The 19,129-nt window shown below is 35.3% G+C and overlaps 3 protein-coding genes across 3 annotated transcripts; 1 reads left to right on the forward strand and 2 right to left on the reverse strand.

Moving 5' to 3' along the window:
• Positions 1-108: 108 nt before the first annotated feature.
• LOC130621918 (protein-glucosylgalactosylhydroxylysine glucosidase-like) lies at positions 109-6,956 on the reverse strand. Its single transcript, XM_057437287.1, has 2 exons — positions 5,450-6,956; positions 109-2,902 (listed from the first exon to the last, which is right to left on the reverse strand). Exons 1-2 carry the CDS (start codon positions 6,654-6,656, stop codon positions 1,770-1,772), a joined length of 2,340 nt encoding a protein of 779 aa, XP_057293270.1. The 5' UTR covers positions 6,657-6,956; the 3' UTR covers positions 109-1,769.
• Positions 6,957-7,665: 709 nt separating this feature from the next.
• Positions 7,666-16,701, forward strand: LOC130621843 (uncharacterized). Its single transcript, XM_057437195.1, has 9 exons — positions 7,666-7,906; positions 10,270-10,726; positions 11,134-11,743; positions 12,131-12,538; positions 13,237-13,392; positions 14,237-14,474; positions 15,191-15,368; positions 15,715-15,948; positions 16,516-16,701. The coding sequence occupies exons 1-9, from the start codon at positions 7,780-7,782 to the stop codon at positions 16,649-16,651; spliced, it is 2,544 nt and encodes an 847-aa protein (XP_057293178.1). The 5' UTR covers positions 7,666-7,779; the 3' UTR covers positions 16,652-16,701.
• Positions 16,702-17,254: 553 nt separating this feature from the next.
• On the reverse strand, positions 17,255-19,113 carry LOC130621845 (nicotinate-nucleotide pyrophosphorylase [carboxylating]-like). The gene is made up of 3 exons (XM_057437198.1): positions 18,972-19,113; positions 18,305-18,780; positions 17,255-17,816 (listed from the first exon to the last, which is right to left on the reverse strand). The coding sequence occupies exons 1-3, from the start codon at positions 18,981-18,983 to the stop codon at positions 17,390-17,392; spliced, it is 915 nt and encodes a 304-aa protein (XP_057293181.1). The 5' UTR covers positions 18,984-19,113; the 3' UTR covers positions 17,255-17,389.
• Between the last annotated feature and the right edge of the window lie 16 nt (positions 19,114-19,129).

The following is a 19,129-nucleotide window of genomic DNA, read 5'->3' on the forward strand; positions in this document are numbered from 1 at the left end:
ACCAATTTCAATGTTTTTAGTTAGCTATTCAACTACCATGAAACACCCTTATAGCGGACATCCTTTTTAGCGGACACCTTTCCACAACGGACACTTTTCTTGGGAACGGATAAAACGACGGTCAAACTTTCATCACAAAACCTAATTGTAGCGGACACTTCATAGCAGGCACCTCTATATAACAGACATCATTTCAAGGTCCCGATTTACATTACCCCATGGTACTGACCGGTTTACAGCGGACAGGCTTAAGAATGGGTCATACAAAACAATTTTTTGTAAAGAAGATTTGTTTATATTTACTTAAGTCAATGTTTTACATTATAATTTAATAATTTTTCAGGACCATAAAAACGAAAATTTGCAGGGTTTGCAATACGAAATAATAGCCCCGGGATGGTTTTTGAAAAAATTTGAGCTTCTTTGGGGAAGAACCTCTATGTAGCGGACACCTCTCTATAGCCGGCACTTTTTTGAGGTCCTGATGGTGTCGGCTAAAAAAGTACTTAAGCCTCTATTTAATACGTTTTAATCCATACATGGCTTTTCGGGGGGTCTTGTCACAGGAACATAAAATAACATTGAGCCACAAGTAGATATAAAGCGAATTCTATGCTATGCCCTGAAAAGTGAACTCGTCAGCTTTGTTGACTTCAAACTTACATCCAGGAGAGCTAGGAAATTCAAATTGGCGACATTAAATTTCCTAGTCATTTTAGAAATTTCTAATAGAAAACTTATGCGTTTTCTCTGTGTACTATGCACTGATAAAGATACCTCAACATTCAATTCGACATGCTTTCCTTTTTTTTGGTAAAATTACTTTATTTTTGCGGAGATTAATTCCTCGACTTTCGCAAAATTTATCCATATTCGCAAAAATTTGACCACGCCTGAAAGGTGAAATCCCAAAAATAAATTACATATTTGCTAAAATTAATATTCGCAAAACTTGTTTTTTTTTGTTTTCTCTTCCAAAAAATAAAAACAAAAATATTTATGTCAGGAGAATTTAACTAAATAATCTGGTCTGTAAATTAAACGGTCGGCAAAATAGACTTTACAAACAAATAAATTTCTACAAAAGTTTAATCATATTAACGTTTTTTTCAAAGAGTTGTCACATTTTCCTTACTAACTTAAACAAATACCATTACAAAACACTATTTCTTATTCTTTGTTTTTATTAGGATACATACTTGAAAAAGGTTCACACTTTTGGTTGTTTTGTGTTCTTTATTCGTTAGTCAACTTTTTTGATATTAAGATTTAATTTTTGTACTGAGCCTGTAAAATCTTGTAAAATAATGATTGACACAAATGAACGACAAATGTTGTTTTTTTGGCTCCTAATAACTAAACAAAATTATGATCACAAAGAAGAATATATAAAAAAGGTCTAAGTACAGAAATAAAAAAGTAGAAGCCTGGGTACAACTCGTACCTAACCGTTTATAGAGCTTGTTGAAACTCTTTGACAGAAATACCTATTTATTTCTTCCCTTTTTGAATTTTCGATGCCTTAAATGTCATCTAAATCATTCTTATAAGTTTTTATCCGATTTTTAAATTTGCGCATGCGCAATCGTATATCATTGTTCTACTGTTCAATTTTTTTAACTTCTAACTTTATACAACAATAAACCTTTCAATTTAATATACTTTTTTAAAAAAATCAATAGGAAAACTAGTTGTTATCATAAATCTAACAGGCGCCTACTTAACTGGTTATTCAAGATTTCTTCCAACTAAAAAATGGCAAAGTTGAATCAGAATAAACAACAACAAAATACATATGCAAGCGCTATGTGTAAGACACTAGCCGAGTTCGATAAAGAGAACGATTTGGAACCATGCAGTTTGTGGACAATTATTCCCTTGCACACATGAGCAGGCTTTTCTTTAACTACCTGTTTTAAATGTTGCTTATCAATCCCCACGTACAGATATCCGCTAGGTGCTTCTTTTAAGACATCCACAGTGCAATCTTGACCGGATTTGCTGTTACTTACACTGAGTCTTATCGAAAACGCATTGTACTTTATTCCGTTTAGATCAAACTGTGTGGAGTTTGGAGGTACACGTAGGTTGAAATGTAAGCCGTCAGGTTTAGATCTTACCCCAGCGTAACCATACATAAGAGACTGAAGAAATCCGCCGGCTGCCGTAATAAAATTTATGGCTCCACGTCCATGTCGGATTTCACTCCACATTTTAAACGGCCCTTGTATATTATCATAATTTCTTCCAAACGCTTCCACAGCTTGGTTTATATCCCCAATTTCTAGCCATCCTATTGTAAACATAGAGTGAGTCATGGCCGGTCCGTTGAGCGTTGTGACATTTTTGTAAAATATAAGATCGTTCTTCTTCGTTGATGCACTCATTGGGAACATTAAAGGAAAATTGGCAAGAATAACGTCGGCTTGCTTCACAACACTTCCTGCCCTCGTCACATCAAATCCTTCGAACTCTGGATGATAGTCTAGTTTGCTATCATAAGGCAAATATATCTTCTGCTCAATATCTTTCCAAGCTGATGGTATTTTTTGCCCAACCAAAGGTCCAAACTTCAATGCTAGACCAATGTTCAATTTAGCAATTACATTGGTGTAAAATGAATTATTAACTGGATATTGATATTCATCTGGAGGCATGACGTCATTAATAACATACACATCATCTGGTTTATTATACACAACACGAGATGCCCAGAATTGTGCTGTTTTGAGTATAATTGGAAATCCGTATTGTTTCATCCACTCCAAATCACCTGTAGCAAGATAGTATTGGTTCACAGCAAATGCAATATCTCCTGTTATATGGATTTCATTTCTTCCGTACACCTCGAATGGACATACTTCGTACCCAGTCAGTGCACTCTCCCAAGGAAACATTGCGCCTAAACAGTAGAGCAAAATTGTATAAAATTAAAACATGTAATTAAAAATATGAAATAAAAAGCACAACATTTGTAACTTTTATCATTGTTTTAACCGAGATAAATAACTAACTTATTTTACTGACAAAATTCATAAAAGCGGAGATTTTATTTCCCCAAAACTCAACTGTCGATGGTTCTTAAAGACTACGATAAAAAAATAAAGAGATCGATGACTAAAAAACATTAACCGGGACATTTTCATCTTATTTTGGCAAAACGAAAAATTAGGTTATATTTTGAAGAATTTACAAGACTAGTCGTTAGCATATGGAATATTCCACGGACATTTTCCCGTCGATATTTCCCTCATCAATATTTCTCGCATCCTTTTGTCTAGTAGCATGAAGTGATGCGGAAAGACACAGAATATAAGCATTATTACGGAGATTTGTTGTTAGGCCGCGTAAACAAATTTACAAACCATCGTACAATTTCTGGTCCTCAGATTTTTGCCCGTTGTGCATGTCGTGCATGTTTAACACAAAGTTGTAATTTGATTGCCATTTTGAACAATATTTTTGTATGGGTATTATTATAGACTAGTCGGTGGCCCGTCTTTTATGTACCGCATTTCGTTTGTCTCGCTACTTGCGGTACTATTTTGCGCAGAGGCAGACAGAATACGGCTATTATTACAAAAAATCTAGATGCGTTAAAACATTACTAAACATCTCACGCATAAATAACCAAAACTGAGTAGCAGAAACTGTTAACCTACTGTTCGTGTTTAGACAGTAAAACTAATTACAATAGTGTTGGTGCAGATCTGATACATTGGTACAACATTGTGTTGCTGTTGTGTTTGATGGTTGTTGCGTTAAACTCAAGTCAGAGCTACAAAGATTATCAGGTTAGTCACATATTTCGCCTTTTAACACTGGTAGCAGAGGGTGTACTAACCTGTTAAAGATGGCACACTACAAAGCCCCACTGACACGTGGTGATAACACTGATATGTGTTATGAGAACTGGAAAAGAGAAGATTTTTTTGACTTTGATTGGTCAAGCACGAGAAGAAAATATAGAGATGGAACTTCAAGTTTTAAGTTCTGATGATGGTGTTAAGGAACTCCTTGTATCTTAAGGACTCGCACCATTCAGCTTATGAAGCATATGAAAAGTTTGAAAAATTTTGTAGACCTTCATCAATAGCAATGAATGATCAAATTATTGAGTTTGAAACAACAAGCTCAAGAATTACGACATGGAATTACCCGAAGGAGTTTTAGCTTACGGTTCCATTAACAGTTCAAATATTTCGGAAAGTCATAAGCAGCTTATTAGAGCGACTTTGACAGAACTAAAATACACCAAAGCCAAAGAGCAGCTAAAAAGATTTTTAGTGATCCTTCAAATTTTATGACTGGTCAAGGTCGACTCTGGGTGTACCAAAACAGTTTGTGGCAAAGAATGGTTGCAATGTTATCTGAACACATTGAATAATAGAGAGTTAAAGTCTGTGATTGAATGAAAAAGTGCAACAATATTCAAGTTTGGAAGTGGTAAACATGTGACATCTGTTAAAAAATGTCACCTTATCTACGATAATTGCTGGACGAAGCGTGATGTTATCCACAGATGTGGTACAGATACCATTACCCTTATTACTAAGCAAGGAAACTTTGAAAAAGGCAAAAACTAGACTTTGCTACCGATAAAATAATTATTTTTAACACAGATATACCAGTTTCTTTCAGTTCCTGTGGTCATTACTAGGAAGAGTTGGCAAGTTCAAAGAAGGAGACATTACAGAAGAAGCACTTACGATATGTAATATTTTACAACAGAAACACCACTGCAGAAGAAGGCTGCTGCAGTCAAACTTCATCAGTCATCCTAATAGTTCAAGACTAAAACAGTTGCTGATAGATGCAAATATTAATGATGCTAAGATCTTTAATCGTCTTGATGAGCTTGAGCATTCCTGCCAAAATTGTTTGAAATACAAAAAGCCAAAGCCAACCCCGATTGAAGTTTTTCCAATGGCAAGACGATTCAATGAAACAGTAGCATGAGATCTGAAAGAATGGTCAGATTCGCCAAAGGTTTGGTTCTTAGTTGACCATTTTACTCGCTACAGTACTTCGTGCGTCATCAAAACAAAAAGGAAAGAAGAAATAATCAAACAAATATAGATTTCCATATTTGGTTCTACTGAAAAATTTCTTGTCAATAACGGCGGAGAATTTGAGTATTAAAAACCTTTCGCCGTGGTGGGCTCCATTAATCTCAAGTTAGTGATGTGTAAATAGTGTACATAAAGATTGAAGAAAAGTGGGGAAGATTGTTAACCTACTGTTCGTGTTTAGACAGGAAAACTAATTACAATAGTGTTGGATGGGGTTTTTGTTCTGTTTGGTGCAGATCTGATGCACGTTGGGTTGCTGTTGTGTTGCTGTTGTGTTTAATGATTGTTGCGTTAAACTCAAGTTGGAGCTACAAGGATTATCAGGTTAAACACATATTTCACCTTTTAACAGAAACCATGAATTTTTTTAAAATTACCTTTAAAACCATATTTCTTTGCAATATTTTCGGCTGCCGTTAGCCTATTAAATCGGTACTCGAGTAAAGTTTTTGCAAGATTTGGAAACAACATTAGTAATGGCGGATACATCCAAATATCTTGGTCCCAAAATACATGTCCAAAGTATTCCTCCCCTCCTGCTAAACCTCCAGGACTTAAGCCATGCTTCCAATCCACTCGTAGCGATGATAAAATGTTATACAAACTGGAATATATCGTCTGTGATAAGTACAAATTTCCTGCCAATGATATATTCGCATTTTTCCATAAGTTCTTCCAAGCCTTTTTATGTTGTGTATAGAGATCTTTACGTTGAGAGACTTCTTGCCAAAGTTTCAACGCGGACTGGATTGGATTGTCTACTTCCAAAGAAGTGTAGATAACTGTTGTAAATCTAAAAACTTGAAGTGATTTTGAATTGTTGATGCGCACAACTGGTGGAATTTTGCTCCAAACAACGGCAACTTCCGTTTTAGAAATATTAGCAATCTCTGTTTGATTTATTTTACCGACTATTGCCTTATAAGGACAATTTGATTCATTCAACGAACATCCATATGGTGCGAAGTTAATATCTACAGTTTTATTGCCAAAATTATTTGACAGCTGCAAGTCAAATGATATGTTGGATAGAACTGAAATGTCATTAACAATAACGTTTTTTAAATCTCTGTGTGCATACACTCGCTGCTCGATGTTTACGTTGTCGTTATCGAACCATTGCTGAAACACACCATGTTGCACATCAAGCGCAAAACTTCGAACACCGCTCTGATTAAGAGTAAAATTAATAGCCACTGTGCTGGGTATCCGTGCTCTGTGTGTATGGTTTAAATAGTAATTCCTTGGCAAAGCGTAGATATTAGTAATCTTCTTACGTTTATCGTGCCAACTTGATAATTTTTTATCTTTTGAGTACGTATTACTTGCTGAGTACCAACTCGGCCTAACATTAGCGTCACCGTTATAAACACCACCAACGTGAAGTTCATCGCTCATAATAAACGTTGCGATGTAGCCATTCCCAACAGCAGGCATGCAACGAGTGCCCGAACAATGACTTTGAGTTTCGTTTACCGGTAAATTAGTAGTAAACAGACAAGTCGGTGAGTTTATTCTGCGTTCACATGCCGTCCAAATGAAGTTAACATTTAAAAGTACGACATAAACCTGAAACAAAAACATGATTTATTAAATTTCTGCGTGTTCGCCTCCTTCCTTCCTTATAAAAAAGTTCTTAAAATAAAACAAACTTTAGCCAAGTATGTTATTTTTCATAATATACCACTAAGCCTGGTTTCTACTTACCAAGAATAATCTACGCGGAACAGCTTATTGATCGCGTGGAGGCATAAAAATACAGTACAAAAATCTCTTTAATATTGCGTGAAATGATACCAGATTAGCGAGGCACACGAAATACGTTACATAAAGAACGGGCGAACCCGCAGATTTAACTACGGGCCACCGAATAGTTTCATATCACAATACTCAACTTCTTGTCTGTGAGCAAGAGATGGTAGGCGTTGGTAGCGTCGGGTGAGTTACCGTGGATTTTCGTGACGGGTAAATTGCCGTCAATTTCCACTGGCTTACGACTAGTATGTTTAAATTTGCCGTATATACCGTAAACACTTACAGAATAAGGCGTTCGAAGCGTGTAATAGAATATTAGGTTTGTCTTTTTTGTCTTTATTTTGTTGTAAAAAGCTTTTTTATGTTTTTGTAAATTTCCCCTCGACCTTTGTTCTAATTTCATACTTGCGTTTCATCCCTGGCTTTCTCGGTCGGTTCGGCCAGAGGGTAATAATTGAGAACAAGTGTACTCAGAAAGTACGGTACAAAATAGTAATCAATTATTTTTTTCTAATACACCTTTCCCGAATTTATTTTCTTTGATGTGCCGCAGCTCTTTCTCAACTTTTTTAAAGAAAATGAATTTAATTTTTGAAATCCTCGCATAAAAATTGCTAAATCTTGAAATTTTCATATTCATACATGAAACAAACAATCTGCTACAACAGTTTTTTTTTGTACTAAATAACCGTTGCTCGAAGATGAGGCTTATTAGTACAAGTCAAAAAATAAGGAGGCATAAGTTGCTTACAACAACTTATTTTTACTTTCATAGTTTATTACGTTAATTTTATTTACTCTTTGATCACATGTTTACTACCCACGTGATAAAAACTGACGTAATAATATCCAAAACGAACTGACGTCAAATATAATCAAACAACATAACATACATCGATACATTCTTGACGTTCTTTTTAACAAACAAACACATGCGACTTTTAGGGCAAACATGTTAGCTGAAGACGTTGATATCACCCTCGAGAACTTGCTTGAATTGGCTCTCGGTACTCCAGAGATTGGTGCCGTTAATTTTAACTTCCTTTATGAAGTGATAAGCGAGATACTTAAACATTTAGGTAGGTTCTTAACAGATTTAGTTTTTGTGTAATTGTTTGGCGTCTTGTAAAAAGTGTTAGTTATAAGCCTTTTTAAATTCCATCAAGCGTTTTTGGAACTGTGGTGGAAGTAAAGAAATAAATACAGGAACCACAGATGTGGAGTATTTTTAACGGATTTGCCTCACATTAGCAAACTTAGATTTCTTTAATTCCGCGTCCTACACAAAATTTTGCAGTTTTGGATTTTTGGGCTGTCATAATCTAGTTTTCAGTTTTGTGGGTGTTGTACTTTTAGTAACGGGATAATATTGAAGGCGAGAACATATCGAATCGTCGTCAATAATTTTCGACTTTTTCCTGTTTGCAATCTTAGTAAAATCTTAGTACAATCTCTGTACAATCTCGGTACAGTCTCAGTAAAATTTTTTTTTAAGACTCTTCACCTCAGACTCTCAAGAAAATAGGACAAATGTTCGAGAAGAGAAAAATTAGCTTGCGAGCCACACAAGGGATCGGTGTGCGATTTTTGACAGAGGAGAAATCTTGACATAATACCTTACCGAGGGAAAAAAGTCACCTAAGGAAATTTTAGTCACTTGTCCCGACGAATTTTTTAAATTAGCTTATTTCTTCTTTAACTTAAAAACTTTAACAACCTTCAATTTCTAAGTAAACCCTCACTAACAAGGTGAACTATAGTGCCTCACAGGAGAAGACACCAATAAAATGAGGTTTATACATGTCAACAATTCCATAAAAAAATGGGGAAATAGTTTTTTTCAGGGAAAAACCTAGGAAAAGTTTTGGTCGGAGCAAAAAGAAGTCGAGAAAAAGTCTTTGTCGGGGATTAAATAATCGGTGAAAAATTTTGGTCGGGTGCAGAAAAGTCGGGGCAAAATTTAGTCGGGGAAAATTTTAGTCACCCCCTCAAAAAAATTAGTCACTTTTCCCCGACTTTTTTCCCCGATAAGGTATTTAGTGGGCAGGCTAACTAACACAGACAATAGGTGGTACATAAGATCAAATGGAGAAATAAGCTAAGAAACCCAGCGTTGATTCTCTTTACCATAAACATTGATAAAAAACGGTAAATTGAAAGAGAAAAAAAGTTGCGGGCGAGTTTGCTGTGGTGGAAATACTGGCCACGCGAGTTGATTGATTGCAACTTTCCGGGTAGAAAGTATTTGCAAAAGACACCTTTGTGGTTCAGTTTTACCGCGAAATTCTTGCATTTCGCATTGCAGTTCTTCAAAATTTTTCCTCTAGTTCCGACTGTAAATTTTGCGCTATAGAAACATTTTAAGGGGAAAATTTTTTCTTTTTACTGCTGACCTTAATTTTTGCGGGAATAAACGTTAAAATTTTTTGCTAAAAATTGAAAAAGGCGCAAAAGTTTCTTCAACAAACACTTTCTTCCCCTAAGTGTGTTGTTTGCTCACGTGGTCAATGTCGCGAAAACACTTTTCTTTTTTAATGTTTCGGACGTACTTTACAAAGGTAAGTTTAGGCAACCTCGTCCCCAGGGCTCTTTTATGCCTATGATATTCTGACCGGACGGCCAGAACAACCTGGGGACGAGGTTGTAAGTTTAAGTACACTTGCAAAAACGCTTGTAAATAACTTCCTGCGTAGATAAAAAGTTGGTAAAAAATATTAACAACTAACCAATTTAATCAAAAACACTTGCTTAAAATTGGTACAGGTCTTTTTAAAAAAGAGAAGTATGTAGTTAAAAATATAATTCCAGTCCCTTTCGGACCCTGTGTTTCCTATGAATCTATGAATTTCATTGATAGCCGTTTTTACCCCCATATGGTCCTGCTTTTATACCTGCCAGAATGTGCGCCCAAATTAAAAAAAAAATCAAACTTTCGTAAACTTATGTAAAGTTTTACAAGTCATCTACATGCAGTAGATAACATTTTTAAAAACTGGGCAAGTAGTGTAACGCTATTTCGAAATATCGCTTATTTTTAAATGAAATCAACACCGTATTTAACGCCCCTCTCTAATTAACGCTCATTCCATATTTTATGTAACGCGGGTGTTTATTAGAATTTTAAACTTAAATCAAATAAAGACAATATTTGGACGAAGTGTGTAAGCGTTTATTATTCAGGAAATAAAAAATCAGTCGTGATATTTCAATCGGCACATGCCCTAGCAGTTCTTTGTCAGTGCTTTCTTAAGAAAAGAAAATCTATTACTTGAAAGTTTTAATTGCTTTTAATAAACGCCCACTCCCTAATTAACGCCACTCTCCAATTAACGTACACCCTAAAATATCGAAAATACATTACACGCCCAGGGCGTTAAATAGAGAGAATATGGAATGTTGACATATTGATTTCATTTATTTACTTTTATTTCTTCTTTTGAAGGCATCTCTAAAAAGCATGCGAGAATAACTCAAGAGGTTGATTATCGCCTGATTGAAGCGTTGCCACGTCGAACTAGTGATCATAACCCAAAGAAAAATGTATCGATGGATTCAGTTGCGGAAGCTCCACAAACTACCAGTATAACATCACCAGTAAATATGACCGATGTCGTAGCCGATAGTAAGGATGTGACAATGAATGCAGATGATCCTGAAAAGAACATCAGCAAGGAAATGCCGGCTAAAAAATCATCATCGAGCAAGACGGTTGTAACAAAGCCAAGTAAAAGTGGTGAAGATATAAAAGACCGTCGTTTGTCCCAAGTGACACCACTTCCTGTTCCTCCTACGCAACGAAGAAGTTCTATCGTGCATTCGCGGAGAAGTACATACACCGGACAAAGATTGTCTCTTAAGCCAGGAGATTCAATTAACCAAGACATATCCATTGTAAACAGGTATTTCTCTTGTGTAGAAAATTTTAGATATCTAAATCAGAACTATTAGAAACCAAAAGGGGATAAGTAACAACGTTGCTGGCAAACAACGCCGTCATTTTAAAACCTTAACATTCCTACAAATTATCCTCCATTTCCTCCGATTTTTACCTACTGGCTAAAAGACTTATTGAAACTTGACTAAGTAATTTGAAAAAGGCGCTTATTCAGTACATTGCGGTGCTGGTTGGTTAAATTATTCTTACGGGTAATGATCAAAGTTATCAAAGACGAAAGACAAAATGTAATAATACATAGTTGTTAAAATGTGCAGTATTAATTGTAATTCTCTTTGAATTTGTAAGTTACAGTGGGGTTTTCCTTACTTTTTTTCTCTATCGTGAACTTTTAAAGGAAATGCAATTTAGATCAATGGAACGCCGAGAAAGCAAAACACCAGCTGGAGATATGTGGCATGTCTTAAACATTAATCGGCGTGTTGAAGCTGCAGAAGCGGCAATCCAAGGCATGACGAATTTGATTGACACAATAACAACCGAACTGGACGAAATGAAAAATGCTCAATTTGCTTCTACATCAGCGTGTGATACACCGGATATCTCTAGGGCAATTGCTGACCATCCCGTCCCCAGTATAAACCCAGAAGACCACGACACTGTTATGAGAATAACAACTAAGATTGAGAAATACGATAAAGAGTTGAGTGACTTGAAGGAAACGATAAAAGGATTGGTTGGCCAGGAACAGCTTGACTCATGTTGTACTGTAGAGCAAGTAAAAAAAATAATACAAGAACAGTTAAATGGCTTCAAGCTAGACATACCAGAGCCTGTCGTACACAAGCCTTCTGAAGTTAACATAAGGAAAGGCTCGTCGCACTATCAGGATGCATCAAATAAGATGATATATTTGGAACAGGAAATCAACATCACGAAAGAGCGAATGAATCAGCTGGAGTTAGAATTGGAGAAGAAATTAGAGTTATCGTCAGTGGCAGGAAAGGCAGAGCAAAATGAGGTACCGCTTAAGGAGTTATCTTTGCGTCAAAAATAGGGGATGGTGCCAGGGAAAGCTGGGAAAGGGAAAGCAGAGTTTCAGTAAAGTTTTGTTTTTATGTTTTTAATTAATTTCGTATACTCATGTACTTCTTTTATGTTGTTAGATACTTTCATTAAAAAATACACCTGCCGTTTTCTTAAGTAGAAGGACAATTGAGGGGGGGATTCACAAGAGGATGGAGGTGGGTTTTCCAGTAGATAATTTGATATGGGTAATTTTTTATGGAAATATTTTCCTCCGTTTCCACTACAATTAGCTAACCAAGAGAAATACCAGCCATTGTTTTTCAAACTTCTTACTAGTGATATAGCTATATTCTATGAAGTAAAATATGTTGTTCTAAAGGAGGAAGAGCGAATTGGAGACTTCAAAGCAGAAATAAAAATGCTGGCTGAGCTTTTGCAAAAACTGGAAGACAAATATGCAGTAGTTAGCGTTGAGGTACAAGGTCTCCTCTCTCAACAAGACGAATTTTCAACACAACAGAAAGACTTTGCAAATGCCATGCGTAAGCTGGAACGCAACTTAGACGACATGAATGATAATTTCCATCGAAGACAGTCTGGCATGATTCAAAACACATCAGTACATAACATAATAGATGAGGCTACCATTACTAAAATTCGTGGTACCATTTTTGACCTGCAACAACAACATATTCGGTTTCAAAATGAAATCGACGGCCTGTTACAAGATGGTAAAAACAAAGATGTGAAGTTTTTAAAAATGGCTGAAAACATCAAAAACCTTCAGGTAAGATGCGAATAGTGTTGAAACAGTAATGTAAATAATCTTACATTGAACTCAAGACATAAATCTACTATAAGCCGTTAAATCCAACGCTGATTCCCTAGATTTAAGAGTAAACTAATCTTATCGATTAAATTTAAATTGATTTTACATACTTTACAGAACCCGAACCTCAGTTAATACCTTGTTTTTTAGTAAGAACCTTATTAGTTAATACCGTTTTATAGTTTTTAAAGCACACCCGAAGTCAAAACAATGGTATTAAGCGATTTGCGGTAGTGTTCACTTTCGCTTTTAGTCATTATTTAACCCTTTGCAATAAAGAAGTAAATTTCGCATTTACCAGAAATAAAAGGATGGTTGTAAGATGATAAACTGACATTGCATTAATAATAGTGTTTCGCTTGCTTCAAAAAATTTAGGTAGCCTTTACATAAAATTTTGTCGTGTTTACATGGAGTTTTCCATATTGGAGTCGTACAAACTGCAGCGAATTGTGTTTGCAAAAACATTGTGAGTGCAAAATAACATTTCATTTTGGTCTACATGTCATAATAAAATCAACACCGCTACGTGAACAATTTTAAACTCTAAGAGACCAAAATAAAATTTCACCCCTAAAATGAGGCTGCCTTATTGGTGAAACTTTTTAAATCACATGGCAAAGTATGTATGAGAGCTAAATTATTTTTTTTTTCAAGGAAACCAAAGTGGACAAAGAGTATGTGAAAAAGATGATGAACACAAAAGCGGATTTAGATCTGGTCGAAAACAAAGTAGACAGAGACCAATTTGATGCCTGTATCGGTGAAATCGATCGAAACGTACAGAATTTGATGCAAAAGATGGAAACAACGGTATGATGTTTTTAATCACTTTTATTGTCAGAAATTTACGCAGTTCTTGGAAGTTCGTAAAATTAAATTCCGCGAAAATTAAATATTTTTTGCAGACCGCGAAAAAAAAAACCGCGAAACTTTTGCAAATTTTGGATCGCTTAATTTTTACTCTGAAATAAATTTTGTGATATGCCTAAACTATTAAACAGTACCAAAAGCTTTTAAATCGGTATTCAATGTTTAAAGTGAGAAATGTTACTTTTGTTAAATTTCTAATGAAATTTAATTTTGTTGGTAACCGGGAAAATGAATTCCAGCGAAAGATGCAACAAATTTAGCGGATTTTTTAAATCGCGAAATTTTCTACACGCAAAAATTTCTGACAATTAAGTATGACAACACACATAGCGTAACAGAGCAGTAAGGAATGAAAAGAAAGCGCAACTGGCAAATAACTTTTGAATTTAACGCGCACGCACATTCCGGTTAGTAACAAACCGTTAGGATCGGTTTCCGACATTCCTGCCTAAATAAATTTAAGCTTAAACTTACTCAAATGATTCATTTTTTAATCAAATAAAATCCCACTTTTGCGCCAACCCTCCGGTCGCATTAATACTAACTGTACTTTAATATTCCGCTTTAATAAATACACATTTATAAATGCCCATCTCCTCCGCTTGACACCCACAACCCGTAATAGAAGCCGCCTGCCAGAATATCATAGACGTAGAACAGCTCTGGGAACGAGGTAGAACGCCGGGAGTATGAAAACAATTTGTTAATACTAAATAAAATTACACACGCAAACGTCTATAGTTTATCCCTAGGCATGTAGACTTCACTGAGATCTTCTCCGTAGGAATCAACCACCAACAAAACTATCAGCTCGCTACAGCAATGCATCAATACAAAGATAGATCAAGAAGAGCTCGGTAAAATTCGTTCATATATCGACAGCCGCTTCATTTCGTTTAAACCAAAGGTTCCCATTATCCAAAAATCAGATGATGGTTCAGCAGGTAGCAGAAAGAAGTTGATACCTCACTGTAACTGTATTTCGTGTGATCGTCCAGTGATTGTGTCCACTGCTCAAACAGGTAACCTTGTTAACTCACACGTAATCCTAGTAAACATAAAACACCACCCTTGTCACCACAGTTTTTGTCTTTTTGGTATTATATTCTTCGTCGTCTCCTCTCATATCAAAAAGGCAAGAAAACCTGGGGACGAGGGTTTTTAAGTGGCAATATGTGCTGACATTGGCTTTACCCAAATATATAAATAATTTTGACTATTTATTGTGAGTCACCTCCAAAATACAAAACCGTAATTCCTTTCAATGAAAATGACAAGGATCCCCCAATAACTATTGGCTGCCATGCCCTTTTTGTTATTTTTGAATTATTTTAGCATTGAAGCTACATAGTAATTTCCTTTTAAACTCTGTTTTCTTTCAAATATAATAATAAAATCAAACCTAGGCTGATTTAAATTGCGATTTTTTGATCACCATATTATTTCAAATTATTATTATTTCAACCCTATATGGTAAAAGTATGTTTCTATTCTCCTAACTTAAACTCAGAGTATATTAGTTCCACGGTACAGTGGCCCACGAGAAATACGGACACATTCAACAAAACTACGGATATTTTTGACATAAAAACGAACATTTTCTATGAAAAAGCGAACATTTTAAACAAAGCATACTAAAAAGCATTTTTAACATATATTATTTTCAACAAATTTGAAATCTTAAAAGCTATCGTGTTGGTACATCATTTCAGTATTATTTGGACGGATTTTTTCATAGGTTTGGCCATGCCTAATTTCCAAGCTCTTCCTGGTATGAAATCGTTACGACCGGTGACGACTTTTGACTTACACACAATTCGGCAAAGTATGCAAAAATCGTTTTGTAATGGCAACAAACGAAGATTCGAAATGGCGGAAGAGCGTTACAAACTCCAGAAGGAGCTGTTACAACTGTGGTATGTACCTCGTCTCACTATTTCATACTGGTTACTAACCTCGTCCCCAGTGTATTGTGGCTCCTAAGCTGTTATTACGGAGGGGCAAATGTATCAAAAAGGTAAAATGCCCTAGGACCAAGGTTGACTGATTACACTAGGATCGAGTCACAAGAATTCAATATCTTATGACTAGATTGCAGGATTACATTATTCCTACTACTTTCCGCTCATATTAATTTTTGCTCAGCGAAAGAAACCTAAGAAAAGTAAGGGAAATGAAGTTTTAAGGCTAATTAGAATATCACAATGTAAACAATGACAACAAATTAATTAATTCATTATACTGGCACATTACTTCCTATAGTGGTGTACGCGATCTTGATGAGCTTGCTGCATTAACAAATCGTGCCTGTGGAGGAGTGCACACGTTGATTGAACAGCATCGCCGCAATCCAGGAAAGCCTGCAATGTTCTATAGAGAAGATCATGTCCCATTTAACACAGGAGAGAGACAGCTACTTGAAACTGATGTGCTAGGAAGAGACGGGCACGTCTACAAAGGAAGAATCCAGTCACCAGTTCTACCTTTCATTGAAACGTCAGTTTGTATGTTTTTTTTCATTGTTCGTGAAAGAGTACTTATAAGAAAAATGATTGCCCATGACAAGTTTTCACATGTCACCCGAGTTTCTTGGTGCGCACTTAACATGAGCTTAAGTTGTCTGCACTAGCCGTACTAATTACCTTGAGGACAAAAATTAATGCTATTTAAAGGTAAAATAAATTATTGAATTTTGACAATAATTTGATGATTTTGCGGCATAAAATTATTGCGATTTAATTGATTTCTTTCGACATCTTCGCATTTTTTTCTCAATAAAAATGTTTTTCAAGACTATCCCTTCATTTTTTTTGTATTGAATTTTTACCTTTTTAATGCATACCAATTTCTTATTTCGTTAAACTTAAATAATCTTAACATTGAAATTTGTTCGTATGGTTAACTATATCTTTTACATTTTGCGACCTTAGGCAACATTACCATTTTTTTATTAAAACATCTTAATTCTTAATACTTCAAATTTGCACAATCAAAGGCTCTTCCTAAAAAACTCTTTAAGTTAATATTTCTTCTTTTTTAACTTCATTTATTCTTTTTTTCTAGAAAAGAAGATGTGAGAGCAGCACCGGTACGCCATATTGAAAGTCCGATTATACCCAGATCTTCTGTGCAACAAAGCCGCAGTACAACAAGTGCTGGTGGTGCTGCAACCCCGGGAAAAATACAAACAGTGGAGTAAACGTTTTTTGTATCACGTCGTATTTTTAAATATATCTTCATTAATTTCAATACATGAGTTGTTTGGGAACGACATATTGAGGGGAGATTCCTTTTTCACTATACAAGAATCGTAAAACCAGCAAAAATAGCCTTAGAAAAGCTTAGACATTTTAGCTTCTTCGCTCCAAATTTTTCTGTGCTGAATCCTGTGAAAAAAACTGTTCTTTTAAATCTGAAAGAAACCTGTTTTGATAATAAAATGGTTTTCTATTCTGTAATTTTCCAAGGATTTATGAAATGCTGAAATCTTCGTAATGCTACAAGTAAATATGACATATAATACATTAAGGGGAGAAATTATTGTGAACTTATTTAGCTATTTTTGCCCCCACTTGAAAATTAAATGAAAAACAAATCGGTGATAAAGTTTAAACATTCAAATGAACATTGTAATTCATCCGTCAAGTTTAAACATTGATTTTAGCAGTAGCTTTCTATTTCGCTAATTTCATTTTCATGACTAATTGTTTTTGTCAATGTGAGCAGAATTTGAAAATATTGAAATAAAAGTGGATTTTAGGGGATGGAATCCATTTGTGAAATTGTAAAAGAACTATTTAAATTAGGTTTTAAGTACTTATTTGTCTGCAAATCGCCCAAACTAGTGTTGGGTAAATCCACAACCAAATGCGTGCGCATTGCAAACGTTCTGAATATATGCTTTATAACGTAATCACTTGGGATTGTTATAACCTTTTTATTCATGAAGTTGTTTTACAACAGGATTTTCTGGATTATGATCATCTACTAACAATTTCATTGAAAAATCAACTGTTTTATAGCCCTGTGTAAGACAACTAGCAGATAACACATCTACATTTGGTGTCATGTAGTTTCCAATGTTTTCTTCGTACAATCCACCGCTAACTTCAATTGTTACATTTGGGTATTTCGATTTGATCTCCTTCGCTGCATCTTCACTTACGCTCGAATCAAAATTGTCTAACATAATTATATCCGCTCCGGCTGCGCATCCTTCCAAAGCCTCCGCAACACTTCTACATTCTACCTCAATTTTTGACGAAAAACCACATGCTTTTCTTGCTTTTTTCACCGTCTCTGCTATATTTCCGACGCTCCAGATATGATTGTCTTTAAGCATAACCATCGAAGATAAATTGTACCTGAACATCATGATGAAAAACGCTTTGATATGCACGATTACGACAACGAAAATACGTATTAAATTAGGCAAATCGTGTCAAATTAACGACGTATTTAAGGCCTCAAAAATATTTTTTGGAATTAGATAACATGCCATTTAGAACAAGATTATTAATACCGAGTTCTAATTAGAAAGACTGGCGCCCCTTAATTAGAGAAATGAATGCGAGAGCAAGTTTCAAAAGTTTCTTGTCAATTTTCGCAATTTTTTGAGTTTTTAAGTATTTTTTAAAGCATACTTCTTAATTGTGAAAACTTAAGTAAAGGTCATTAATTAAAAAATTGAAAACAATAACGATCACCCGAGAAAACCTGGATTAGTTTCACGAATTGAATACTTAGAAATTAAATTCGCACACAGAAAGTGTAAGTGCAATCTATTAGTTTTTCAGATTTCACCATGCATTTCAATAAAGTTTTCTTCCTCATAAAAAAACACAAAACATACCGGTGGGTAGAACAACCTCCCACAAGCAGAGCATATTTCTCAACTTGTCTAAATCCAGGAGTAGTTTTTCGTGTCCCGGCAACTTCACCCATCCATTTACGATTTTCTTTTATATGAACCAACCTTTTGCATGTTGTTGCGACTCCACTTGCTCTAGCTAAAACATTCAAAACGACTCTCTCCGCACGCAAGAGGTCTCTTACCTTTCCTTTAACGGTTGCAACTTGACATATAGGCACAAGTTCGACTCCTTCATCAAAGTTCCAAACGATATTGCAATTTAACTTTGAAAAAATGGCATCTACAAATGGCTTTCCACATAAATAGCCATTTGATTTGCATAGCACAACACTTGTCCCACATACATCACCGACAACAAAACCTCCGATATCAAAGCTAGGTGTGTCTTCAAGTAACCATTTGGAAGTCAAGACATCCAAATTTTCTTGGGTGATAAGGCCACTGTAACTGATACTCTATATCATGTAGAAGAAAACTTTAGCCAGACCCGTTTTGAACACCAAAAACTAGCTAGTCGTAACCGATTCTACAAAAAGTGTTCCTTCTATGAGAAGACCAAACACAATTACATATTCAGCTGCACTTAAACATCAAATAAATAGAAATATATAGCTATGTATTTTATATAAAATTGACATAAACTTACACTGGTTTGCATTCTGTGGAGCGAAGCACGTTCTAGCACTCGTGGTACATCAACCACAAATTTCCGCCATGTTTATGAAAACATAAACATTGACAAAGCAAAGTCGATACTTGAATTAGTTATCTGCCCTAATTAACTCAAGAGAAAAGGAAAATAAA

Source organism: Hydractinia symbiolongicarpus, chromosome 12 (assembly GCF_029227915.1).
Source record: "Hydractinia symbiolongicarpus strain clone_291-10 chromosome 12, HSymV2.1, whole genome shotgun sequence".
NCBI lineage: Eukaryota > Metazoa > Cnidaria > Hydrozoa > Anthoathecata > Hydractiniidae > Hydractinia > Hydractinia symbiolongicarpus.